Here is a 27,007-nt window from a genome sequence, read left to right on the forward strand (position 1 = left end):
TTGAAGTCCTGTTTCCTTTTCTCTCTGTGTCTTTTACCATTATTGTTGGCACTAGACACTCCAGTGAATAATTTTTGTCTGGTCTATATAGATTTCTAGCAAGGATGGAAGAACTCAAGAGATCCAGTGGTGAATGGAGGTGAATTTTAAGAACCACCCTTCACTTTTCCACACTCTCATTATAGCAATGCTGCTTTCAACGCTACGATAGCCAAATGTGGTCTCTTCCAAAAGGTCGCCGCCCTCTTAGGTCTATTTGTTTGCTACTCTTTCACTTGTGGCTGCTGTCTCTCACTTTCTCTCTTTCTATCATGTATGTTTGTTGACTCTGTCAGCTATGCAGCAGCATGTGTCAGTGGGTGCATACCAAATGCGAACGTGTCAATCCTCCTTTCCGAATGCCACACACACATTTCATCATGCTGAGCATACATAAAATAGGGCTGATGAGGAGGTCAGGCGAGGATAGAACACGTTTCTCGTGTTTGAGTGGGTGTGCATACAATATACTAGTGTTTCCTACAGGATTTTGTTTCTGCAGCCTGACAGAGACATGCTAAAGTATAACTAAAGGAATAGTTCACCCAAAAATTAACATATGTTTAAAATTTAAACACCCTCAGGCCTTCAATGATGTAGACGAGGTCCTTTGCAGTGAATGGTTCTGATTTTGGGAATCCCAAACAACAGCATGACATGTATGTAAAGTCAAAAAACACTTTCATTATAATATAATAATTTCTTATAATACGCATTTATTTTGACCTTATTTGTTCAACGACTTATAAATGATTAGTTTAACTATTTATTTTTCCAAACCCCTCCAGTGATTTTTTGATTTCTTTAAAAGCAGTGTTTGTGGGCTTTTAACTATCCAAAACCGGCACCTAGTGGCAAAGGATGAATTTGCATTTTCATTCAGACCAACGCAAAATGATCACCAGGTGGACAGGAAATATGCCAATGTTACATTCTGATATCATCATGATACGGCCTTGGCTTTTTAAAAACAACTCGTTTCAATGATTCAGAGTTCTTTTGAGAGACAATAACTTTATACACTGTGCACTTTCAAATGTAAATGTAAAAGAATTTTTTGATTCACTTAGAGATGAGTTACACACTGCATGAAGGGTAATTTTCAGAAAACCGATAGGGGCACTTAATAATTTTAAAAAAAATTACAATAAGTAAATTGTTTTAGCTAATAATCCTATTTTATTGGGATCTCTAACACTTTTATTTACTGGTGTTAAAATTAAAATACCATTATTGGCACCAAAACTGTTAGACTAATCATAAAAATGTGCATTTTTTTTCAAAATGAACCCATAATGGTCCCCAGCTCATTTCAGGTTATGATAACCTGCGGTTCAGTGATTGAGTAAGTGATCCAAGCTGATTTTCACCAACCTAGCTCACGTTGCATGCCAGTCTGAAGCATAAATGGCTCTTTCTATTTCTGTGTGATCCTCAGGACACTTTTAAGAGATTTGCCGCTATTTTGCCCTGAGCACACTGACTGGCCATAATACTGCAGCTATCAGGACCTCAAAATGGAGGGATAGTAGAGCATCTGAGAGGCTGAGAGCATCAAATGACCAAGACAAAAATCTAAGATGCTAAGAAATATATCATTTGTTTGTTCACTCACAAATCCCCCAAAGGGTTGTAAATCAAGTTGTACATGTTGGCAAAAATGTATTATTTGTCACATATGTTGTGTGTTCATGCACTATAAGGTGCCTGAAAATAAGCGAAAGGCATGCAGAACCCTGAACACTTATGTGTACTATAAGATCATTTCAGTTTAAAGGAACACATACAATTAAAGGAACACAAAAATTGTGTCTCTATCCATATTGCTTTCTCCATTAAAGGTCATCTCGTCTGTAGAGTATACACAAATCAAGCAACATTTATAAGCAAAACAGTACAAAACAGTTATGATAAAAACCATGTTGGTGCATTTTGAAGCAAAAGGGGATTTCACTGGAGGAAGCATCAATGCATTATTGCATTATGGATTAGTAGTGTAGCCATAAGCAATGCTTTTCACTTCACAAGATATTAATATTGTGAGTTCTACGGATTGCTTGTGGATTATTGTGATGTGTTTATCAGCTGTATGAACTCTCATTCTGATGGTACCCATTCACTGCAAAGGATCTATTGATGAGCAAATTATGTACTGCTAAATCTTTCCAAATCTGACCTGATAAAGAAACACATTTTTGGACTGCTTGATCAATGATCACTTTACATCCTGGACTGCCTAGGGTCAGTAAATTTTACTAAAATTAGACATTACCTGGGTTTAAATTGAATTTGTATTAGAAATTAAGATATATATATGTTGCTCTCAAGGACAAAGAAGGAAAGTTGCTTCCAAAGAATTGCTTTGTTATGAAGATGAAGTTAGACCGCAGGGTTCCTCTGTATCAATATAGATCTGAGGTCTCTTTCTCAGCCTCTCTTGCTATTCTCTGACAGGCTAATAAGCTAATTTTGTTCAATAAGAAGATTAAATTTGTTTCAAGTAAATGAGGCGTCGTAGGCTGGGATTTGCTCTTTTTTGAATGAGGTTTGTACGTTAATACCCACACATCCAGCATTCACCTCATTACACACTCTGGACTTTTTAAGTATATTAACTTTTCTGTGGGTGTATACAATCCCTAATCTTGTTTCCTTTTTTTCCACATAATTTTTGTTGTTGAAACATCCCTTTTACTTAATAAATTAAAGACCTGTGAAGATTTTGCTTCTATAATGAAACGTTATGCAAAGGTATTTTACATCTCATACAAAGAAATCTAGTCGTTTCATTCTGCCTCGTCTTGCAAGGAAGCAAATCAGAATTCAATGTATTTGGCCATTTCAAAGTCCTATTTTCAGAGAGTCTGGATTGATCTGAAGATCTCTCTGGATGAGCTGTCTTCATTTACTTCATGCTTTTTCTTGTAGAAATCCCAAAATATGACCATATCCAATTTCATTTGAGAATAAGCCCTCACATCTTATATTTATGAACCACCTTCATGTTTTCATCTTATCTCAGCACTGTCAGAACAAAAAGAAAAATAACCCTTGAGAGAGGTGGGGTACTGGAAAGTGATGCTATCTCACTCCATATACAGCTCTGTAGCAGCACGGTTTAGAAATACTTAGCAGAGCTTGAACTATACCCTGTGTTCATTTCATTTATTGCTGATTTGAAAGGAATCTCAACATTGGCCTCCAAATATGTTTCATTTTGATGTTTGGGGCCTGTCTTGAATTTATATCGAAATATTTGATCCAGGGATATCTTGTCATGCTTGTCTATGTTAATAAAGAATGAACTTATTTTCTCTGTCACCTTTGAAGTGTACAACATTTCTGCCAGAACCCCCAGAATGTATTATTTCACGCATTCCAACATTTAGGTCTACTTATCATGACTGTTTTCATTAGCATTTACATGTGCATGTGTCATTTATCAAAGATGCCCCATAGCACAGAAAACAATTAAAAGCAACTAAAAATAAAATTATTTTGTTTTAGCCCTCTAAACAACGTCAAGTGTTCTTGCTGTGTTTAATAAATTATTTTAATCCTTAAAAGTACTTTAAGGGTAGACAATCACGCGACCTCAAATACATTACATCGGAGCAAGATTATAAGTGTTAAACAGGATTCAAGTTCATAGGTCAGTATTATTAAAATTATTATGTAAATTGTATTTTAAAATGTGTTATAATAAACAAAACAACACATTTACTATTATCACTACAATATTTTTTCTTAGCTGCTCTTTATGTAATAATCATTTAATAAAAATGACTGTTGCTTGGTTACTGCTTAATTATTAAATAAGTAGTATTTTATGTGTTCTAAACAGCATATCATCTTCTTAGTCAAGTAAACGAATCTCGTCACAATTTTGCAAAAACGTTTTTGCATTCTATAATGAGCAATTTTTGTCAAAAACCATCTAATCATCTTTAGTGTGGAAAAAACGGCATAGGCAGTGCACAGATTAGTCATATCCATCATCAGTGATCACCAAAATGTTTAACGAATGACTTATTTTCTTTCTTCATTTATGTCAACACTACAAAATAACCTACAACATATGTGAATCATTTACCATTCAAATCTGGATCTGCGCTGGTCAAATGTGTCTGCCAAATAGAAATCTTTCTGGCCAAGTGGAAATGGAAATGTTTCTTCTATGGCTATGATTCTACAACCACATTGCTCATCTACTTTTTCCAAGCATATCATAGCAATGCTTAAAAAACTCATTTATATACTGCCTTTTTTAAGCATTATTATAATACAATTATACAAACTGTGTAATTGTGATTCTTATTTAACTAGTCTAAATGTAGAAAGGCAATTTAAAGCACTTCTTTTTCCATTATAAAAAATGAAAATCCCATCTGTAGCCTTCTTCTTTAGCTTTGATATCGAGCAGTTTTGCATTTTCACTGCGTTTGTTTTCTCTATCCTGTTTTGTGTCTTTGCCCTCTATCTTTCTCTCTCTCTCTCACGCTGTGTGTCCACATCTGTCTGTGTGAAGGTAAATACAAAGTCAAACTCACCGGCTTTATTTAATTTCATACTGCGTGTTCACTTTATTATCAGATAAACAATGTACCCATATAGAATGTGCATCGGATCTATCATTATGTGCAATGTAATGCCTTAAACGTAAATATTTTTTTCTGTTAGTAGCACTTGATACATGCTCTGTGTATTATTATGTTTATGTTGATATAAAACAGACACACTCACACTGACAAATGGCTATCGACTTTGTAGCAGTGATCGATGAAAGGCCAACCACTCATCAGCTGTAACTTGGTTTCCAGTGATTGCAAGGTTGACTTTGAACCAGTCTTATATAAAACGATATTTACCTTTCTCTGTCACTAGTAGTTGATTACCAAAACACCATTAGACCTTTAAGCTTACTCCTCTTTTAAATATTACTGTTTGTGCTGTATTTCTGATTAAATAAATGCAGTCTTGGTGAGTATGAGAAACTTTTGACCACGTTTTTGACATTAGTTTATACTCACTATACTCAAATGATTGTGACAATTCAGTGTATTAAATTATTGCAGCAATATCTCCTAGTGCCACCATGTGAGTCCATCACAGTCAGTCATCCTCATCGAAGCTGTCATGTATATTCAGTTAAAGAATATCTCTTTCTCACTTCGTTATTTCATCTGGTTCGTATTTTGTACAGCACACACCACCGATTTTACAAACAAACAAACCCCCTGGTCTATGCAACTTCATTTCTTTTAATTTGATTAATTTTCCCATTTATTTATTTATTATGGGATAGTTGACCGTTTCCAGATACTTTCTTAGCATCGTTTTTGTTTTAACCAATTACACTTGCCAAAGGGAATGAAATTTGAAAATCAAATCGTGGTGGAGTTGTGCCAGGGATGATAATGAAAACCAGGCGTACTGTTCAATGATAATGGGCCAATACAAATCATAATGCTGATAGACGAGACGTGCTGCAAATAATCATTTGGTTTTTTAGTACTTTTTACTACTTTAAAGCCATTTAAAACATCCGTGATGAGCAAAAAATACACTTTTCACCTTCTTGTGTAACTCGATGTTATTTGAACACTAAACAACTTGTTTAAAGTTTCTAGAAGAAACCCAGACCTGTTCCCTTCCGCCACCGCTACCGCTGAGAATAATGAGTGAGCTTTGTTGTAAATAAACAGCATAGTCAGAAGAATACATCTCCTATAGGGTCAGCCAGGTCCTGCTATTTTCTGTAGAAGAAGCCAGACTTGTTTTTGAAGCTCAAAACAGTGATTATCTAAGGTGACTGCAGTCATATTCTGAGGCCCTCTTTGGTGGCCAAATGAGATTTTAGGACGCTGTTGTGGTAGTGACGGTGTTATTATCCCAATTATGAGCTTTACTGTGTGCCAGGAAGCTGGGTTTGCGCATATGCTTAGCATTGATTCGCCACAAGCATGATATGGACTTGTTAGAAGAATTTTGTCAAGTTTGGTAATCTGTGCATGTCATTCCAGCAGAGCTGTTTGGGTAAATTTGTCTTAAAATTGAAGTTGATGTGTGAACCCCATTCAAAGGCTACCCTGCTTTGCCAGTGTGCAGCAGGAAGCAACTTGAGATTTAACTAGAGATGCCACTGACAGCTGTAATTTTTCAGCTCTTTGTGGTCTCAGCAAGATTTCTCGCAGCACTGTGACAGGAATTTTTGCAACTCGCTTGCCATATGAGGCAACTGAACTGATTTTTATGCATATTTTCCCCAAGGGTGCTATATGCAAAAGTAGTTTGGAACATAATAAGGCAAAGTGATTTAATGCAAATGAACTTAGCCATGCCATACAATAGAGCTCAATTTTACATCCTTTCAGTGTCTTAGATTTAGGTATAGCGTCTGAACAGAGTCAGTCTGCAGATTAAAGCTGACAGATTCCATAGAGAATCCGGTAGTGTATGATGGTCACAGATTTTTTTACTTCAGGCGTTAATTCTATCCAGACAGAGGTTATCAAAAATGTTTGATATTTCCAGCTGATATTTGTTTTTGTTCCGTTTCTGTGTGAGTTTGTTGTGATTGGAACAACTTTAAAGTCTGGTGACCCTTGCTTGTGTAGTGTTAGATGCCCAGTATTCATTTGTCACTATTTGATGCCTAGTATTTTAAAAATCTGTTCAGATTTTAAAAGTCGCGTAGTGTATTCCAGCTTTAAGATAGATTGTCGGAGTTGAACAAACTTGCGATGGCCCCACGGAATATCTGAGGTTCAGTGCTATCTAACCAAATGAGTGATGGTGAGACAACAGTTCTATGAAGAACCTTCATAAAGATAGTTCAACGAAGAAATTATGTCATCATTTAGCATCAAGTTGTTCCAAACATAATAGAAAATATTTTGAAGAATGTGGGTAAACAAACAGTTGCTGGTCCCTTATACCCATATTTTTCAAAATATCAGATTTTATGTTCAACAGAAAAAAGGAACATAGACATTGAGGATCTTGAGGTGAATGATGACAAAAATTTTATTAAATGCTGGAGCTTTTATCGCACAAACGTTAACTCAGATTCCATAGAAACAATGTAAAAAATGTTTTAGATTACCAGCATATTTCAAGGGCAATGTGATCTACTTGGAAAAAACAAACACAAAAATAATAAATAAATTAATAAAAATCTGCCTTTAGTTTGTTGATAATAAAATACATTAAAATGTAAAAAAACACAATTTGTCAACGCATTACATTAATTTTAAATGAGGAAAACATGTTATCGTCAAACATTTATTTATATAATTTCCGTGACTAATTATTCACATCTTTCCTCAGCCGATATATTTTAGAACCGTGTTGACTTTGAGAATTTCTCCTGACCCTGGTATGCAGCCTGTGCGTCCGCTGAGAGACACTGACGCAGATCAGGACTCGGGCATTCAATTGATGGAGTGTGATAAGGCCTTTTGGGGCATACTAATAAGTCAACTTGAGGTGGTTATTCAAAATGTGAGCTGCAAGCTCTCAAATGCTATCAAAGATAAATGTGATTCACTGATAACAGTGTTGGCTGATGAGAATTTGTATGAATTAGTCAGATATTTTTTGTGTTAATGTATTTGAGAAAGACTTCTATTTCTAATATATATATATATGTATTCATGATAAATATATATATATATATATTCATATATATATATATATATATATATATATAGATAGATATATAGATAGATAGATAGATAGATATATCATAAATGACCTAATAATATAAAGAAACCATTGCAACCAGTCAACATGCAGGAAAGCACACAGAAAACATTTGAAGTCATTCAGAGGAACTTACTGATTTTCAATAGAGCACAAGGACCCCTAGTGGAAGTCGTGGGTAAGGTCTTGTAGGGAGAACCATTGAGAAGATGTATAAGTGGTGATATCGTGACGCGCTCCATTCAGTGTGAGCCGAATGAGAGCAAAGGAGGTTCTCCACTTCTAGGACTCTCCTTTACACCTACTCTACCAGCAGCTGGACTACCTGATAAAATGGAGAACAACTGTAAGTACTTGGACATTAAACATTTTATTGACTGCAATGCTGTACATTAATTGAATGCATCCATTTAATGTATAATTCACACATAGCTTGATTAATCTATATTTGTAAAGAAAATACAAAAAAAAAAAAATCCATACCTATTGTGTTTATAGTTCACAGTGAATGTTGAAAACAGCTGAGGGATCAGCACCAAGCAGCAAAGGACTTTTCCTGTTCTTGGACATCCTTGTCGTGCCACCGTGTTAAGTGACTATGTACTGGCTGATTATGAGCGAGGAAAACTAATCAGCTCCTTTACATTCGTGGAGAAGTAGGCGTGTGTTTTTGGCACCATGGAGGACATCTTCAAGGATCAAGACTTATGGTCCTTTAATGAGTCATCCAGAAACTCCAGCGTCCACAACGAAACTTACAGCGTGAACCAGACGGTGAACCCGCTGAAGCGGAATGAAGAGGTGGCGAAAGTGGAAGTTACTGTACTGGCCTTAGTGCTCTTCTTGGCACTCGCCGGTAACCTTTGCGTCCTTGTAGCAATCCACACGGCCAAGCACAGTCAGTCTCGCATGTATTACTTCATGAAGCACCTCAGCATCGCGGATCTGGTCGTAGCTGTCTTCCAGGTACTTCCTCAACTCATCTGGGACATCACGTTTCGCTTTTATGGACCAGACATTCTGTGCAGGCTGGTGAAATATCTTCAGACCGTTGGGATGTTCGCCTCCACGTACATGCTCGTGCTGATGTCCATAGACAGATGTATGGCGATCTGCCAGCCTCTTCGTTCTTTGCACAAGAGAAAGGACCGCTGTTACGTGATTTGTTCTTGGGCGCTAAGCTTGCTTTTCAGCATCCCGCAGGTTTATATATTCTCCTTACGGGAGGTGGGTTCGGGAGTTTACGATTGCTGGGGAGATTTCGTGCAGCCTTGGGGAGCGAAAGCCTACATCACGTGGATTAGTCTGACAATATACATCATACCGGTGGCCATTCTGAGTGTCTGCTACGGACTGATAAGTTTTAAAATATGGCAAAACTTTAAAAGGAAGACAAAGAGGGATCAGTGTATCACTCTCACGCCCAAGGCATCGAAAGGCAGCGCGCTCGCGCGGGTCAGCAGCGTCAAACTCATCTCCAAGGCTAAAATCACCACCGTTAAAATGACATTTGTTATCGTCTTGGCTTATATAGTGTGCTGGACTCCGTTTTTCTCCGTACAGATGTGGTCGGCGTGGGATCCCGAAGCACCAAGGGAAGGTGAGTTTATTAGCGTTTTACGCACGTGCGCGAAATGGATTCCGAACGAAGCGCTGACCGTTAACTTCAAAACTAGTTCGATTAATCAATTTCGCGGGATTTTGGATTCCATGAAGAGTTTGGTACCAGTTACAAATTTTTGTTGCTGGGCTTACTTAAGACAATTGGGCTTTTCAAAACTGTATGTTTTATTCAACGTTGATGGAGAAAAAAACATAAAAAGTGGTTTGTTTTGTTTAAAATTTTACACGTTTAAGGTGTCCGTACACCGCACGAGGTAAAAGGCAAATGCTTATGTAAAGTTTTGACGTTAATACAATCACTTTAGCTAAGTTTGTACTGTTTTCTGATTAAATAAAAATGTAAAATAATTTATTTATTTTTCTAAATTATTTTTTCATTGAAATAATATTCTTTAAAAAACGTTCATTTAAAAATAAGGCCACAAAACAGTAAAGATTACAAAAGCATTGAATCATATAATTTTATTATACGACGGTTTCATTATAAATATAGTGATGATCTTTTAAGTGGACACGCAACTTAATGTATGATATTTACCATCTGAATCTAACCATGTTATGTAAATGAGTGGAAAAGTCGGCCAGCCTATGTTTTCAATTAAGAAATAAATACAAAACAAAAAAAGACATACCTTTACAGTTAAAGTTGTCACATGCACAAACACATAGTCGCCAATCAGCAATCTGAATGTTGGTGATATTGTTTTATAATATATGCAACTATAAAACTGTTCAAAACAGTTTTCAGTAATAGCCTTATTGGTTTAAAACGTATATTCAAGTACCTCTCTAATTAAAATGTAGATATCACATACAGTAGATACATACATTATACATTATGAAATTTGTAAGCCAACCCAAAATGCTGTTTAAAGTTCCCTCGAAGTTTTCCAATGATGAAAATGTAAATATGTAACTTAACTTAAAGAGAATTGATTTTTTTAATACAAATCACATTCGTCATACTTCAAAGATTTAACCTGAATCCTGTATATTTTAAAAACATAAGGTGTTACTCTCACCTCAGCAGGACGGTGTTCATGTGTGATAGTGTTTTTAGCCCTGTACTATCTAAACGGATGGCACAGTGCTCCCCCTGTCACTTTTTTTTAGAATAATAAATGTATTTTCAGATAACATATCAGAACATAAAAAGCTAGGCAAGTTGAAAATACAATTATCAGCTTGGTCATACACAGATAAGATTTGTAAAAGGTAGCATAATGAGTTTTCAGAATAATGCGAGATGGTTTCTGACCGTGACATTGTGTTCCTTTAAAGACTCGAGAAAATAAGCTGGCTTTGATTTATTCTAATTCTTCAGATAACCAGGGTCTAGCTGTACAGAACTAGAAGTGATGTGATGGGCATCTTACTTTTAAATCACTACAGATGTAGTCCGCTAAAAACGGCAAAGCCATAAAGACCAGCCTCGGGGAAACATTAATATTCAGCAGAGCTGCACCACTTAAATCATGACCGTCTGCAGTATGAGAAATCACCAACCCAAACAACTGCTGATAAATAACTGTTGTTTTGAATATATAAAAGAATTACGACAATTATAAGATATTACATATGATGAAATTACATGCTCAACAAATTCTTATACAAATAGTCATTTCGTTTTTACGTGCACACAAAAATCCAGGTCTTCAGTAGACAAGAGACATTCAGAAACTTATCAGCTTACCAAAGCATGGCTTCTCTTGTGTGTTTGAAAGAAAATGTCAGTGAACAATGTTCTTGCTGTGAGTTTTACCATGTTTGTCTTGCAGCAATAAAGAGATTAAGGTGGGGTCACGTGTCACACTTCAGAGACAAAGATTAAATATTATCAGACCCAGAGGAAAGAGAGTTAGAGATACTCGCTCGTATCACGACCTCCACCATATAAAATATCCACACATCATGGCAAGTTCAGCAAAACATTCACACAGTCTAAATATTAGGACATCACTGCACAGATTTATGCATCAACAGTGGCTGACAGAGTCATAGTGGAATGCAGTTACTAATGACATTTTCCTGAATGTGTGAAATAAGAGCTGTCTCTTCTGGCTGAGACCGAGGGATGAGTTCTAAAACACTGATGATCTGATGTGCTCAAAGCTTAACTGCAGCTCTAATAAGATTAAATGACAGCTGAAAAGGCGTCTTCCAGATGAACTTGTGTATGGTTGCTTTATTTTGGGACTAATGTTGGGTTTGGCAACGTCATTGCAGGTTTGGCTACTAGTTTTGTTCTCATCTCCATGACACTTTCTTGAATTACGCGGGTAAAACAACTTTCCACTAAGCATTTCACATTTTTTGAACAGTAAAAGTCTTTGCAGAAATCTCAGAATCATTTGGACACTCGCTGACTTTCAGGGCTTCTAAAATAAAGAGCTGAGCATTTTAGTTTTTAATTAAACTGAACCTTTCTAAAGCTTGGGGTCAGTATGATTTTTTTTCTTATTTTTATATAAATGAATACTTTTATTTAGCAAGTATGCATTAAATAGCTCAAAAATAACAATGGAGACTTTCATAGTTAGAAAAATATATATTTCATATAATTTTTTTTACCTTTACATGAAAATTTCCAATAGAAAAAAAATTATACCCAAAGATTAACACTACCAAAAAAATATTAGCAAGCACAACATTAATAACGGGATAAAATGTTTAATGAGCACCAAATCAGTATATTAAAATAATTTCTGAAAGATCGTGTGACACTAAGGTTGCAGAAAATTCAGTATAGTGTAAAATTCAGTATATTTTATAATTAATTAAAATAAAAATATATATTTTAAATAGTAATATTACACAGTTGTACTGTTTTTACTGTATTTTTGTCTAAATAAATGCAGCCTTGGTGAGCATAAGAAACTTTTTATACTGGCCCCAATATTTCGTAATTTAAAACCAAGTATTATAATCTTGCTTAAATGTGCCAAAGTAGATCATCTTTGCGATTTTTGCAATAGATCATCTGAAATGCTTTGTGAGTCTTACTTGAAGTGTGCTGAATATCTACAGAGCTTCATATTAAAGAATATTCTCTCTCTGTTCATTGATCTGAACTGTCGACGGTACAGAGATGTGCTTGTCCAGTTTTCTCTGATGCCTGTGAGCTCAGCACAAATAGAAGGTAGCAAACAGAAAAGCAATACACTTGACCGAAGCCCCATCTGGGTTTGTTGCTTACGCCTTCATTTCTAAATTCAATTTCCTTTTCTCTGAGAGACTAAAGGATCAAACCCAGAAACTTCACGTCTGTAGGTTTCATGCGGATGACCGCACAGGTGCGCAGTAACACACTGAAAAAGTTCTTGTCAACTTGTTTGGGTCTTCAACTTTTTTTGATCACTGTATATTATTTATTATCGCCAAGTTTGATTTTCTGCTGTGATGGGCATAGTTGTTTGTTGAAGATATCCTTTCCTTTGGAAGCTTTTCCCATCAGTTTTTTCCCAACATAGCCAATATTTGTCTATTCCTGACAGTCTAGTCTTTATTTTACTTTTTTTAAAGATTTTCGGGGGGCTCAGATGGGTTTAAAGTTCATGTATCAGATTTTTTTTTTTTTACCCTCATGCATCATCCTTTTGTCAGAGTGAGGTCATCCGGAAAGAAAAAAATCTATTTTTTAAAAGCCTATATGTCAGACCGCAACATGCATGTCATGTTTAATCGGAGTACACAGTCAGCTCACCACCAGAATAATAATGAGACTTGTGATTACTATCACCTGGTTCTCATTTCCTTTTTGCACACTAACAATAGTATTTAAGGACTACCCATGTTGCCATGCATTGCAAAGTCATGTAAGTATTCTAATGCTGATTCAAACCATGTTTGCATTCAGCTTTTCTGTTTTGAGTGACACAGGTTTTGAATAATTTTCCCTTAGTGTAAATCAAAGATTGTCAATTTTTGTCTAAATTAGTGTCCTTGCTGAATAAAAATTATCATTATTATTATATTAAAATATTATTATAACTTACAAACCCACACTTTTGAACAGTGGTGTCCTGCTGTGCCACCGTTTTATTAAAACAATAAGGGTTAATGGGGTATTTCCTGTCCTGTTCATGCCTGAAAACACCTCTTTCCCATGATTCCCAAACACAATAGAAGCTAAACGAGTTTACCTTAGTCAATCATCTCCTGCTTTATGGCTGGATAGATCTTTCAGCGTCGTTACGTGTTAGAACAATGTATTGTTTATTCTGTCTAAATTTGTCTTGTTTGTAAAAGATCTTAAAGAAGCTCAATGACAGATTCTTCTGTTTACACCACGGTCCGCCAACACAGTTTTTATGATAAAGAAGTTGTCTCACGTCATGCTTCTCATATCAGTTTATTTGTAATGCCACATTGTGTATGCATAGATTGTAGGGATTGTAGGGAGTTATAAAGCATGTCAGAGCTTGGGACACTGTGCTAAAAGAAGCTTTTCGTTCATTTTTTAGACTTCTAATGATAAACAGCACAGTGGCGCAGACCCTTATCAAGATACACATTACTGTAGCCAAAATAAATCGGTTGATTTACAAATGACTGTTGAATTAGAGTGTAATGTCTGCCCAGTAATATGTTTTCAACAGAATATCGGTTATTTATTTATATTTGAGGAGCACTATAATCTATAATATCAGATAAGATATGAAAAAATGCTCAGTGTGAAATTAAATACAGTGCACAAGCTTGTGCTTAAAAATAGCTTACTTTGAAACTATTTTCTGTTAGAAATTGTTAAATAATTACAAATAAACAGCAACGCATTAAATTAAACTTGAAATTTAGAAGTCTAAATCTGTATATTATTGTTAATTGTACTCAAATAATTATTGATTTATTTAGAACCTTAAAAACCTTCACAGTATATCTTTCATATCAAATAGCTCTCAAATGTCAATTTTGAAGTACTCCTAATGTCACTAATGGAATCAGAATTAAATATACTACATTTTTAGTTTTACTCTTGTTCCTGTGTAAAATACAAATAAAGAAAACCATTTTAATATAGCTAAACCCTATTTATGCATTGTAAAAATATATATAAATAAAAAAAAAATATTGGAGTATGATGTAAAATAAAATACCATATCAATTTTCTTAAAGCGTTTATGTATAATGCATTATAAAAGTAGCTTTAATGCATTAATTATGTGTAATGCACCTATATAATGCATTGTACACTATGCATTTTAATTTCGGTTATAATTTTATGCAACAAAATATGTGAAATGTAATGCATTATAAATGTTCATAATGTGTGTTGTAATACATTATGTATTACAACACATTATGAACATTTATAACACATTATATATTTTAATAACCCACTTTTTTTCTACTATAGAACTTAACATTTAATTTGGCGTTTTGCTTGCTGTTTCTAATCATTTTATTACCATTTACTAGGAATTTGAGTGGAGTGAAATTTTTTGTAACATTTACAATGTAAAAGATTTTAAAAGCACAGACAATCCAACAGGTTAAAATAAGAACGCACAGTTGAAGTACACTGTTGTATACTTAAAACTGTCTTCTTATCCTCCACAGCAATGCCCTTCATCATTTCCATGTTGCTGGCCAGCCTGAACAGCTGCTGCAACCCTTGGATCTACATGTTTTTTGCTGGGCATCTCTTTCATGACCTGAAGCAGAACCTGCTGTGCTGTTCCACCCTCTATCTGAAATCCTCTCAATGCCGCTGTGATCCGGAGCAAGATTCCCGTAAGAGCAACTCCTCCACCTACGTCATCAAAAGTACCAGCAGCCAGCGGAGCATCACCCAGACCTCTGTCACATAAACCAGACGTACCTCAAAGCCAGCTTTTCACATTTTTGAAAGCCAGACTGGAAAGCTAAAATATAAACCCACACAAGACTGCAAATGTCACCATCGGTTCGCGTCAGCTGTGTTTTCGGTTGGGAATTATTCAGAATGTCATTTTCATTACTCTACTTCGTTTTCTTATCTCTGAGGACCTTGAGCAGCAGTAATGTATTCCCGTGCCTTCATGCATTGTGTTTCTAGACATTACAGAAGGAACATCATTCGATTCCAGACTGCGTTTATGGGTCTGTTTACATTTAGTCACACATCGTTTGAATTGCTATCTGATTGTGCATGCGCATTTGCTTTGGCCACATAAATGTGTCTTGGTGCTGGGAACCAAAATTGGCAACACTTGATGTAGCTCATAAAAACAAGACGTGGCTGAATTAGCTTTGACAATCGTGGTACGATAGATAACAACCATAATGAGCCACATTCTGTTTGGGGCTCGCAAAAACCTCCGTACGCTGACGTAGATATGTTTAGGAGGAGTAAAGTTTGCATAAGTGGCCTGAACAGCCAGATGGATTTACACTTGGCCGAGTCTCTAACAGTCAGATCGGATTTCTGTCGCTCTTAAGCGTGTCTTAGAGGGTCCAAGTGTAAAGAGCCCTGATATGATGTAAACATGAAAAAAACTAGTCAACCATGAAGGGATAGTTCATCCAAAAATGAAACTTTTATTATTTACAGTACTCATGCCTCCGTACCTTCATGAAGACGGCAGTGAGAGGTAATCGGATCGTCACTGCTTATTGTGAAAAATCAAGTTTGACATACATTGAATTGAAGATGACAGCAGGTTATATAATTTTATGGGTTATGAGGAAGCAATTGTCACTCAACACAAAACAGTTCGCATATGGGTTCGAGACGAGGAGGTTAACAACACACAGATGAAAACAAGATGTTGATGACACATGAAGTGTTTCTTCTGAAAGCTAATGAGAAACATGGCCAGTTGCTCTTTTTAATGAACCTGACTTGTCAAAAGAGAGTACTTTTGTTTGTTTTAAGAAAACAGAGCACTTTCATTTTTGGCACATACATGATTATGTTGTTATCACTGTATGGTCTTTATCATTTTACGTGTAAACTTTACTGTCATGCCCAAAGGACCACATCTCTTTGCAAAATGTTTCTGCAGTGCATCATGGTAATCAAACATGGCAAACACCTGGTTTGTTTTCAAAATGCAAAGGACTGATTGTTTACTCCTTCACTTTTATGGTTGTTTTCCTGTAAGACGGAGTGTTTGTTCAATGAGATTAAAGTGTTTATTCCAGTTACATATTTTGCTTAATATCGCTCTAAAAACATGATTTCATGTTGCCTATGTTTGTAGCTTCATCTTTATAAAATACTCTAAAGAAAATATGTGTACAAGAGGAAAAGTGAATTTCGTACAATTGTTTATGAGTGCTGCGAAATGAGAAGGATAAAGACAATGATAAAGGCAGTAGCTATTAACAGCAGGAAATATTTATTTTATAAGGTTTAAATATACTATTCACTGAAATGCTTGTTACTTTCTTATTTCAAAAGCTACTGATTTTTTTCCTCCTGGAAAATATACTGCCTATTTACATTCACTATGTGTAGCTGTAGCTTTTATTTATTGAAATAAATTGTGTGCTGATATGTCGAACTGTGACTAAATGTTTTGAAAAGTGGAGAATAATAAGCCAACTAAAGTGAGCAGCTGAAAGCAAATAGATCAAATTGCAAAGTCATAATTTATTTATTTATTTATTTATTTTTTCCCAGCTGAACCATTTGGTATTTATTAAGGGAAAAGGGAAAATTTGATGAAATATGTTCATGAAAACATATTTCATTGCAAATTCATGGCTTCAGTTTAAAGACGTTAAATGTTTTCAGTGTCCCACTGAGGGAAATAAAATTTCTGTGTTTAATTGTTGTATAGGGTAGGAAAAGAGTAAAAAAAGGAAATATATATTTATAATAAACAATTCAAACCATTATTATTTTTACTTAACTTTTTAATTAGTAGTTGTACAGAATATATCTGACATTGTCATGATAAAAATACCACACTCAGCAACATCCCATTTTAAATCTGTCGAAGAGAGAAACCACATGATATATAAGACTTATTCTCCAGTGTCTGTAATAGAGGCCTTTCATCATACGTCTCTCTGAAAAAGCAGGTGGCCTAATCCTGAATTGCTCCCAAAGCCTCTAACATAAACTGAGAACATAAAAAACACTGCATAGGATTAACCATCCCTGGGCATTCTTTTATTCGTGTAGTCTTTTCATTTTTAAGGATCTCAAAATCCACACTCCAATAATAGATAATGGTAAAATAAAACATTTTCCTCCAAGGACTGAACATGTAAACCTTGACTTGTCTTATAAATCTAAACCTCTTTGCGTAACGCCACCCGTACGCTGCTGAAGATTTTCCCTAGAGCTTCGAACAAGGGGTCACAGAAGGTGTGGATGCAGAGAGAGTAGATTCGACTCAGGCACTGGGTCTCGATCAGATAGCTCTTAATGCAGGGCATGACTGCCCAAATGTGACAGAAGGAGATGCAGGCAAAGCAGAAGCCCCACAGCAGCGCCACGGGGATGCCAAAGATGGCCGACAGCACACGGTAGCACCAGTACTTGGAGACGGTGAAGGTGGTGTAGCTGGCCTTCCACACTCCATCCATGCTGTGGGTGCCATCGGGCTCAGCTATCACATCCTCAAAATCCACCTTCAATTATTGGAGGAGAAAAGACACGGTAACATTTGTTGGTTAGTACAGATTTTCAAAAACCAAACTGTTCAACCCAGAAATTGAGCTGGTTTAAGATGGTCCTAAGCTGGGTGAGTAACTAGTGTGGACCAGCTCAGGACCAGTTTAAACCAGCTGCCGTGCTTGTGTTGTATTTTGGGGGTTTTTTTTCAACAGGGCAGGGATTTGTTGCCAAAACCTGCTTAGTATATTGTGCAATCTGTAGTCAGTGTCAGTGATTTGGCAAGCATGTGGCATGGGCTCTCTTCTGCTTGTACTCCTAAAATGGATGATGATTAATTCTACAAACAGCGACATTTGATATCAAAATCCCCCATCAGTAGAAGGCAGTCTGGCACCCTGTTTATTTTTGCTTCAATCTCATAACAACTATAGGGTATTTAGGAGAAAGTATTTCAGAAAGTTATTTCAAATCTTTATATAATATCTATTTAAGTGATGAAATAAAAATCTGACCTTTGACAAATAAGCGAAATAGGACAAGCAACACTTGACATTGAACCCAATTTCTTGAATAAGACAGAGATGATTGAAAATCTAAATGTACAAAATTTGTAAGTATGAAATTTATATTTTTATTTAGTAATGATTCGTTAAATGAAGAAAAAATGGCCGTAAATATTTTTACATTGTTACAAAAAATTCTGAACTTTTTATTCTATCATGGATTTCAAAATTAAATAAAATATAAAGCAGCAGAACTTTCAATACTGATAATAATAATGCACCATATAAGCATTCACATGAAAAATGATTTCTGAAGGATCATGTGACCCTGAAGATTAAAAGTAATGACTGCTGAAACTAGTGATAAATAACATTTCTAAATATATTTAAATACAAAACAGCTTTTTTAAAAATTGTAATGGTATTTCCCAATATTACTTTCTTAATTGTATTCTTGATCAAATAAGAATGCAGTTAGCATTACTTATATATATATATATATATATATATATATATATATATATATATATATATATAAACATAAATATACAAAGCATAGCGTATCAAAAACCTACTGTAGCAATATTTTTGAAAACCGATACAGCGATCTTGCACTCACATTAAAAAGTGAAAGAATACCACACAGTAATTTATGATTTGGACATAGATCACTAGTCAAAATTAAATACATTTCACAATTTCCCCTACTAATGTAGTGAATTATTAAAACACATTGGAAGAAGCAATACATTTTGCTCTCTGACACACCCTTTTACCTCCTTCTATAAATACTGATAATATGGCCTGTCCTGCCAGATGAAGTAGGTTTAGTTCTATTTTTGGCCCATGCCTTGTAGCCACAGCATAAAGTGTTGTGCAGCTCACACGCAAGCAAGTCTGTCTCTAAGGACCAGATCGCCAGTCCAGTCTCGTATCGATTCCACCATTTAGGAAGTCAGTGAATAGTTTGCATGCTTTATCGGTTTCTTATAAAGTTATATGTACAAATTTTTATGTTGAATGTATGCTTATTTGGTTATTTTGGTATAAAAAAGGTAGTTTTATTTTTGCCCAAGCTATCAGTTTATACACATACACAAAGTTCTCTTTTGTTTAAATGAAATTTCAGTTGAAATGATCAACCAGGTTTCAGTGCCAAATTTTGTAACACGTCAAAATTACTGTAAATCAAAAAAACAACACATACCTTCACAACATCTTCATTGATTTGCTTAGGGTCCCTGTTGATCAAATCAATCTCCTTGGTGTGACTGTCTTTCACGATTTTCTCCTCGTTGGTGTTATACTGGTCCGCCATATTGGGGGCCTCTGGCCCAAAACTGGTCGGAGTGGGATAGATGTAAAGCAGAAGTGTCCAAAGGAAAAGGACTAAAGCAAACTAAGTCAACTACCAAAGGAAAAGTGTCAGAATGGCCCCTAGTCCCTTTTGATTCTCCAATCTGTGGACTGACGACACGCCTGGAATGCTAGGGACAGCTGCGCCGGCCCGGGCTCCTGTCTCTCTCTCTCGCTCACACTGACTGTCTCACCCTACTGTATGTTACCCCTCCTCTACCCCCACCCATTACCTATTCTGCCCCACACAGCCCATACTCCCCAGTCCATAACTCACACACTTGGTAAAAGCATCTCTTGAAGGGAAACCAGGGGCCGTGTCACATTTCACACACGACTGCGGGGTCAGCCAGGCAGGAGTTGCACAGTGGCATGAATTTCGACTGTGAAGTGTTGCTCTGAAAACTGATGCCCAATGCCTCAAGTCAAGTCAGAAGTATAAGACGTTTTGCAGTACAGAGTGCCAAGCATTAATATTAGCTGCATTGAACTATTCTGTTATTTTAGTATTGAGATACTGCTTTAGTGTAATATTTTTGATTAGTTGTCTTATTTTGTTTATTTCACATTTTCACTTGGTTCAGTTTATTAGGTCATATATATATATATATATATATATATATTGTATTAATACATATTTATAATATTTATAATTTGTAAAATGTATTTCAATTAACATTTGATTTTATTTCACATAAATATGTTTTTAATGGTTGTAATTTTTAACTACCCTATTCAAATAATACTACTGTCTAATTATTCACATGCTGCATTGAAATTATTGAAAAAAAAAAAAATATTATTTTAACCTTATCTGTTTCCCTAAAATCTCAAGGTCCTTCTTTTTATTTATTAGTCACCATAAAAAAAAAAAAAAAAAAAAAAAAAAATATATATATATATATATATATATATATATATATATATATATATATATATATATATATATATATATATATATATATATAATATATAAAAAAAATTAAAGACTAGAATTTATAATTAAACAAATGGTTTAGTTTCCTGAATTAAATAACAACAATAATATCAATAATATTTTTGTGCAATTTTCTGCAATTTTCTTTATCATGTAACAGTTTCAGCTTTTGTGTAATGGATTACTTTTAATTCTTATGACAGCTTTCTCTTTATAACGAATGACCCTAATGCAAGGTAATAAAAAGGGTTTTTGAACATTCTTTACTTGAATTGTGCCAAAAATAGGAACAGGGGGCTGTAAATGTGCCAGAGGTGTGTGTGGTATGTCTTTCTGCTAATTGGAGAAATATTCTCAGTGTTCTGTGAGCTAGGATGGGTTCAGGCCCTGAGGGAGAGAAGCACAAAAATACCCCACCCAGACATGCCTGTCTACTGTTTATATCAGTGGGACCATTTGTAACAGTGGGGAGTGAACCATCCTTGTCTTTACTTAACATAGATCCGCAGGCGGCTCTACTCTTGACTACATTAACAAGCGCTCATTTAAATCCAGAGTGAAATCTGAAGCAGAAGAATATTTAAACACGCGAGCCAAAATTAGAAGCTGGCTGCTGTACTGATATGCAAACCTCATGCTTGAAAAGATCTAGTCAGATTAGCTGAAACCTATTCACAAACTCTTCTATGAGCAGTTTTGTCCTCATGAGACGTATTGTTTTTATTTCATTCATTTTTAAATGCTTGGAGGAATGTCGACAATGCTCATTTATCACCTCTTTCGGCAATTGTGGTGTCTCAAGTGTGAACCGGCTCATCTTTATACACAATATCTCATAAAGTGTACAGTATAAATGATGACTACTATTAAAAAGGTTACAAAGAAAGTAGACCGGATGAATGCAAGCATCATTGGTATGCAAATGTGCCTTTTCGAGACTGATCGTGTATCTGTTTATAAAGGCCAGCATAGAAAAGGATAGTGTTCTTTAGTCATGTAACCGTCAATCAGAGCATGCACACTCACAACATCATTCATCCCATTTTCACCCCTGATCAAAATTTGTCATCGATAATTGTGTATGTTGTCTATGAGCCCTGCTAGGCACAATTCTTTATTTGTCCCTTATTCTACAGTATTTAAAGTGTTTACAACATCAGAAACATTCAGAAGCAAAATCATGTAGTTCTCATCACAAAAACTAAACGAAAGGCACAAAGTTATGTTTTTTATGTAGTTATTGTTATTGTCCATTTCATAAACGTGTTTTGTTTTAGCATATGCATGGCAAATATTATCAAGTAATCATTAACAATTACAAATGAAATACCAAAAAAAATAGTTTTTTAAATAGTTGTTAGCTCATATTCATAAATGTTTTGTTTTAGCAATTTCATCATCAATTATCATAAAAATTAAAAAAATTAAATGCCAAAAAGACCATATGATGCTTTTCAAAATAGTTATTGTTAGGCTATTTCATTATTTTATTTTTAGCAAGTACATGGCAAATACAAGTATTCAGCATTGTTAGACATTATTTTATTATTACTGCCTCTATTATTATTTATATAATATATATTACGATTATTATCTAAGTTAGCCTTACTTATTCACTATGTCCAAAATCATTTACTTGTGTGTGATGTACATGATGTCATTCCAAATGTCTTTAAAGGTGCTTTTTTCTGTTCTGAAATGTGGTCAGTATTTTTCAAACTAATTCTGATGAATCCATAGCACTTCCCAAAACTTCTGAAGAAGGGTGAGATTGCAATATCCAGCACATTGTGCCAGATCACCTTTATCCAGTGCAGGTTAATGAACAAAATCTGCACACTGGGAACTATCAGCCTAAAGGGGAGAGAAGGCAGATAAGTCATCATTAGCTTTCTGGTCTTCTTTTAGATTTTTGACACAGCTGACTACCTTTTCCTGGCTGTGCTCTGGTGTCAGATAAGCCTTTATGGCAAATATATTGATTTACTTGACAAACCATGGCATTTTAAGAGCACTTGGCAATTACTGCTCATGCAAAAATCAAATCATATGTGATGTTCCGCAGGCCCACATGATTCAAATGAAAATGAACAGGAAATATACCGGCTTTGTATATGCTAAGTCACAGAGGGAAGTATAGCAGACGCCTTAAATGATCTAACCTTGACGGATCTCACATGGGCTCTGTTACTCACTCATGGCCTTAAAAGTAAAAAAAAACTAAACAAAACAAAACAGTAACTAGTGTAAAAATAACATATTCAAGAGGGAAAAACATCACACACTCTGTAATCTATTATATATATGGTTTATTTATTTACATAAACTCTAACGCTGAAAATAAACCTCTCTCACGCTATTTATAACTCGAAGATAGGACACAGCTCAGTTTTTATTTGTCAACTGCTCACGTGGATAGATTAGAATTACATAAAACTAATAAGTACTGTAAAAGTATTGTTTATTGAGTTTGGGCCATCTATTGTCATGTTAACAATAATTAATGCAATGCAGAGTTATAATATAATATATAACTAGTTATGCGGGTTGATTGTGTCACATTGTTGCTTTATTGGTATTTACCGTTCACTCACACATGACTCACCAAATATGTAGACAGCTGAGGAGAGCAAAGAGGAGGCCTGCAGCCAGCGCCACTGGCACCGCGAGCAGCAGAGAAACGACGCGGTAAGACCAGAGTCTGGACACCTCAAACAGAGCATGACTCCACAACCACACCTTATCAAAGCTCCTCACCGAAGCCGGCTCTGCTATCACATCCTCAAAGGTCACCTGAGTAGACACATGGTCAGGAACGCTGTTTTTAGGTTGCCTTAGCTTGGGACCTATTACTTTTTCCTACCGTGCATCATGGACAATACATGGACAATACCAGTTAGGATGTAGCATCATGTCCCAAACACCAACGGCAAACCTCCCAAAGTGCTATATAAATATTTAAAATGGCGGCAGAGAAAAAAGAGGAAAGAGGATACACCATGTACCTTGGGAAAAAGTGTTAAATACTTCTAGTCACAGAAAAAAATATATATAAATATATAAAAAAATAAATATATATATATATATATATATATTTATTTATTTATTTATTTATTATGTAACAGAAATATTAAATAGCTTTCAAATTTGATCATTTATTCCAGTGCATACAATCTATATTTATATATCAGGTCATATAAGACTGTAGGCATGTATACATATATACTGTAATGAGTTCAGATGTGTGAATGATTGTGTTTGAGTGTGTTCATTAGTTTAAAAGTAAAACCAAATATGTAAAACAAACCAAAAAAAGAGATTTCTTTGTGATTTAACAATTCACGCGTTAAGACTCATGTGTATTTCTTTGCAAATCTTGCAATACCAGTATTTAACATAAGAGGGCAGTGTAGCATTACTAAGGTAGCAGCGCCCACTGATTTAACAGCAACTCAACACATACAGATTAAAAAAACAACAACACTGAAATACATTTAGGCAAGATTTCATTTATGCAATATGATAAAATATAGCTTACTTTCATAAATAACAGATTTAGCCAAGTTGTTCTATGGTTGCGGTTCCATGGTTTTAATAGTAACCATGTTTTTTTTTTACCATTTGTACCACAGTTTTAGTACAAACACAGAGGTTAAACTACATGGTTAGTGAGGCAAAACTAAATCTGTGGTTAGCATGGTTAACTATAGTAACCATGTTTTGTGGAAAAAACATTGTTAATTCTTGTAAGAGTATTGGGGCACATGTATTATATTATTGAAGTTGTATATATATATATATATATATATATATATATATATATATATATATATATATATATATATATATATATATATATATGAAGAGTTCATTTGTGAAAACAGATTTAATAACCAATTAATCAAAATTGAGTTATCTGTTTTCTATCTTACAATAGTATAAAACACGTGACAACTTGCCCAACACTCTTACAAAAATTCATGTGTGTATATGTATGTATGTATGTATATATATATATATATATATATATATATATATATATATATATATATATATATATATATATATATATATATATACACACACACACACACACACACATACTTTTTGTCTAAACAGAGTAAAAGTTCTGGAGAAACCACTCATTTAGTACACATATAGCAAGAAAAAAAGGGCAGCAGGCCATTAGTCTGCACTGTTGATTGTATGACTCACCTTAAGACACTTGTTGATTCCCTTTGGATCCCTGTCCTTGACGAGACTCTTTGTGTTACTGTGAGTAAGCAATGAATCCTGTCCTTTTGTTTGCGACTCTGTAACACCAGGAGTATCATTTGAATTAATTTCACGCTGCTCAAAGAGTGACGACACCACCTCCTCTTCCTCACTTATCTTCATGTCTATTGAGATGTCCTTTAGAGGCGCTCCCTGGTCCATTGTGTACAGAAGATTGTCTGTGTGCGTTTGTGTGATTGTATTAAAAGCTTCCTGTGGGCATACTGAGAACAAGATCCCAAAGCATCTTCCCAATAAGAGATGAAATCACTTACACCAAGATGGGACATAGCAGGAATATTTGCATACTCTCATCACGGCCTGAATTAACTTTCTAAGAGGACAACTGAGAAAAAATACACAAATGAATTACTAGATTTAGCACATGGTAGAGGTCAGTTAATTGACTTCGGAAGAAATGGGAGAATGGCTGAGAAAGGAAAGCTGGAAGGGTAAATGTGTATATAAATATGGGTAATAAAAATAGTGTGTTGACTATTTTATATTTTATAGTGGCTCTGGAAAAGTATTTGGATGCTTAATTCATATGCAATACAATATATTAATTTTATTGCATGGATAAAATGTTTTTATGTAATACATTTCTCTACATCTGTTTGGATGAATAAACAAACTAATCTATGAATGACCTGAGGGTGAGTACATTTTAATGTTTTGGGTAAATCATGTGATACCTTTCGCAGCTACTGTATGTTGATTACTGGGGCAATGAATGGAGACAGACACATTAAGATTAACAGTGACACCAAAAACAAAAAGAGGTGCAAAGAAGTGTGAAGGAGAAGGGAAATGAAAGGTCGCTACCTACAAACTAAGGAGTTTGGTGACTTTGTTGTGTTGGGTCTGGGAGTGAAGGAAGCATCTATGCTGAGGGGTTCACTGGAAGACACCTGAAATATTTAGTTTGTTATTAAACAAGTGATTTCTAATAAAAAAACAAAACAGTACATTTTTGTTTTCCCTATGAACTCACGAGGAAAATCCTCATCCTTATGGTGAAAACGGCCACTGTGGATTTTAAGAACATCTGCATTCTACAACCTTTGCAGCCATTAAGAGATCATCTTCCACAGCTTCCTATTAATAACCACTGTCAGCCTTGACTGTCTGCAAGAGGACATTTTTTCATCTGAGAGCTAGAACATTGTTAATCTCCTGTCCGTCCTTTCGGAGACTCATAAGTGCAAGGACAGAAGATGATGAATTATATTCCCAAAAAACATGAATTCTATGACTTATCAATATTATGTAGCTTCATAATATGGAGGTTAATTTTTTTCTGATGCAGAGATCTTTCAGACTTAATGCTTCTGAGACACTCAGATAATCACACTGAATAGGTTAAAATGGTTGTGTAACAGGGCTAATTCCCCATACGGCTCAGCCTGAAAACATCTGGGGCCTCATTTATAAAGTGTGCATACACACAGATTTGATCGTAGAGTGTGCGTATTGTTTTTTATAAAAACAGTTTTTGACGTGAAAAAGTGCTTAGTGTCACATCAAATTTAGGTTACTACAAATGAAAGAAAGTCTATTCTGCCATCGATGCTGTCTATATATCATTCAGAATTGAATTTAGAAAGCCCTTTGAGTACTGAATATTTTCACGTATTCAAAATGAGGTAGCAAACACAAAATTGTATTTTGAATTTTAACACGTATTACTGAATTTTATTTGATCTTAAATGAATATTTTATTATGTGTGATGTTTAGATCGCAAGCTATCGATATGTAAGCTGCTCTATCTGCAATTAATTGTTTAGCACTCTCTGCTTCTCACTTTATTCATAAAAACAACGGACAGATCAGATTATCTTGGTGCATTGGTGTCAAAAAGGCAATCACCCTGAGATCATGACCTCAAAACCCTCTTGTGCCACTAAATTGATGTAATAAACTCCCGTCCCACTGGCTTAAGTGGATTTCAGCAGCAGGATTCGTAGAGCTGTGTTCTGACACTCACACCTGCCCCTCCAGATGTTGCTGCAGTTATC

The 27,007-nt window shown here is 35.1% G+C and overlaps 2 protein-coding genes across 2 annotated transcripts; one reads left to right on the top strand and one right to left on the bottom strand.

Annotated features, from left to right (window-relative positions):
- Positions 1-8,414: 8,414 nt before the first annotated feature.
- Positions 8,415-17,424, top strand: oxtra (oxytocin receptor a). Its single transcript, XM_043242841.1, has 2 exons — positions 8,415-9,343; positions 14,926-17,424. The coding sequence occupies exons 1-2, from the start codon at positions 8,422-8,424 to the stop codon at positions 15,174-15,176; spliced, it is 1,173 nt and encodes a 390-aa protein (XP_043098776.1). The 5' UTR covers positions 8,415-8,421; the 3' UTR covers positions 15,177-17,424.
- cav3 (caveolin 3) lies at positions 15,861-19,972 on the bottom strand. Its single transcript, XM_043242842.1, has 2 exons — positions 19,628-19,972; positions 15,861-17,931 (listed from the first exon to the last, which is right to left on the bottom strand). Exons 1-2 carry the CDS (start codon positions 19,736-19,738, stop codon positions 17,590-17,592), a joined length of 453 nt encoding a protein of 150 aa, XP_043098777.1. The 5' UTR covers positions 19,739-19,972; the 3' UTR covers positions 15,861-17,589.
- Between the last annotated feature and the right edge of the window lie 7,035 nt (positions 19,973-27,007).

Source organism: Puntigrus tetrazona, chromosome 6 (assembly GCF_018831695.1).
Source record: "Puntigrus tetrazona isolate hp1 chromosome 6, ASM1883169v1, whole genome shotgun sequence".
Lineage (NCBI taxonomy): Eukaryota > Metazoa > Chordata > Actinopteri > Cypriniformes > Cyprinidae > Puntigrus > Puntigrus tetrazona.

Bases quoted from the DNA above. Each gene is read 5' to 3' on its own strand.
- oxtra (XM_043242841.1), top strand. From the start codon at position 8,422: ATGGAGGACATCTTCAAGGATCAAGACTTATGGTCCTTTAATGAGTCA. The intron at 9,344-14,925 runs GTGAGTTTATTA...TATCCTCCACAG, and splicing joins TCCCGAAGCACCAAGGGAAG to CAATGCCCTTCATCATTTCC.
- cav3 (XM_043242842.1), bottom strand. From the start codon at position 19,738: ATGGCGGACCAGTATAACACCAACGAGGAGAAAATCGTGAAAGACAGT. The intron at 17,932-19,627 runs GTATGTGTTGTT...CAATAATTGAAG, and splicing joins TCAATGAAGATGTTGTGAAG to GTGGATTTTGAGGATGTGAT.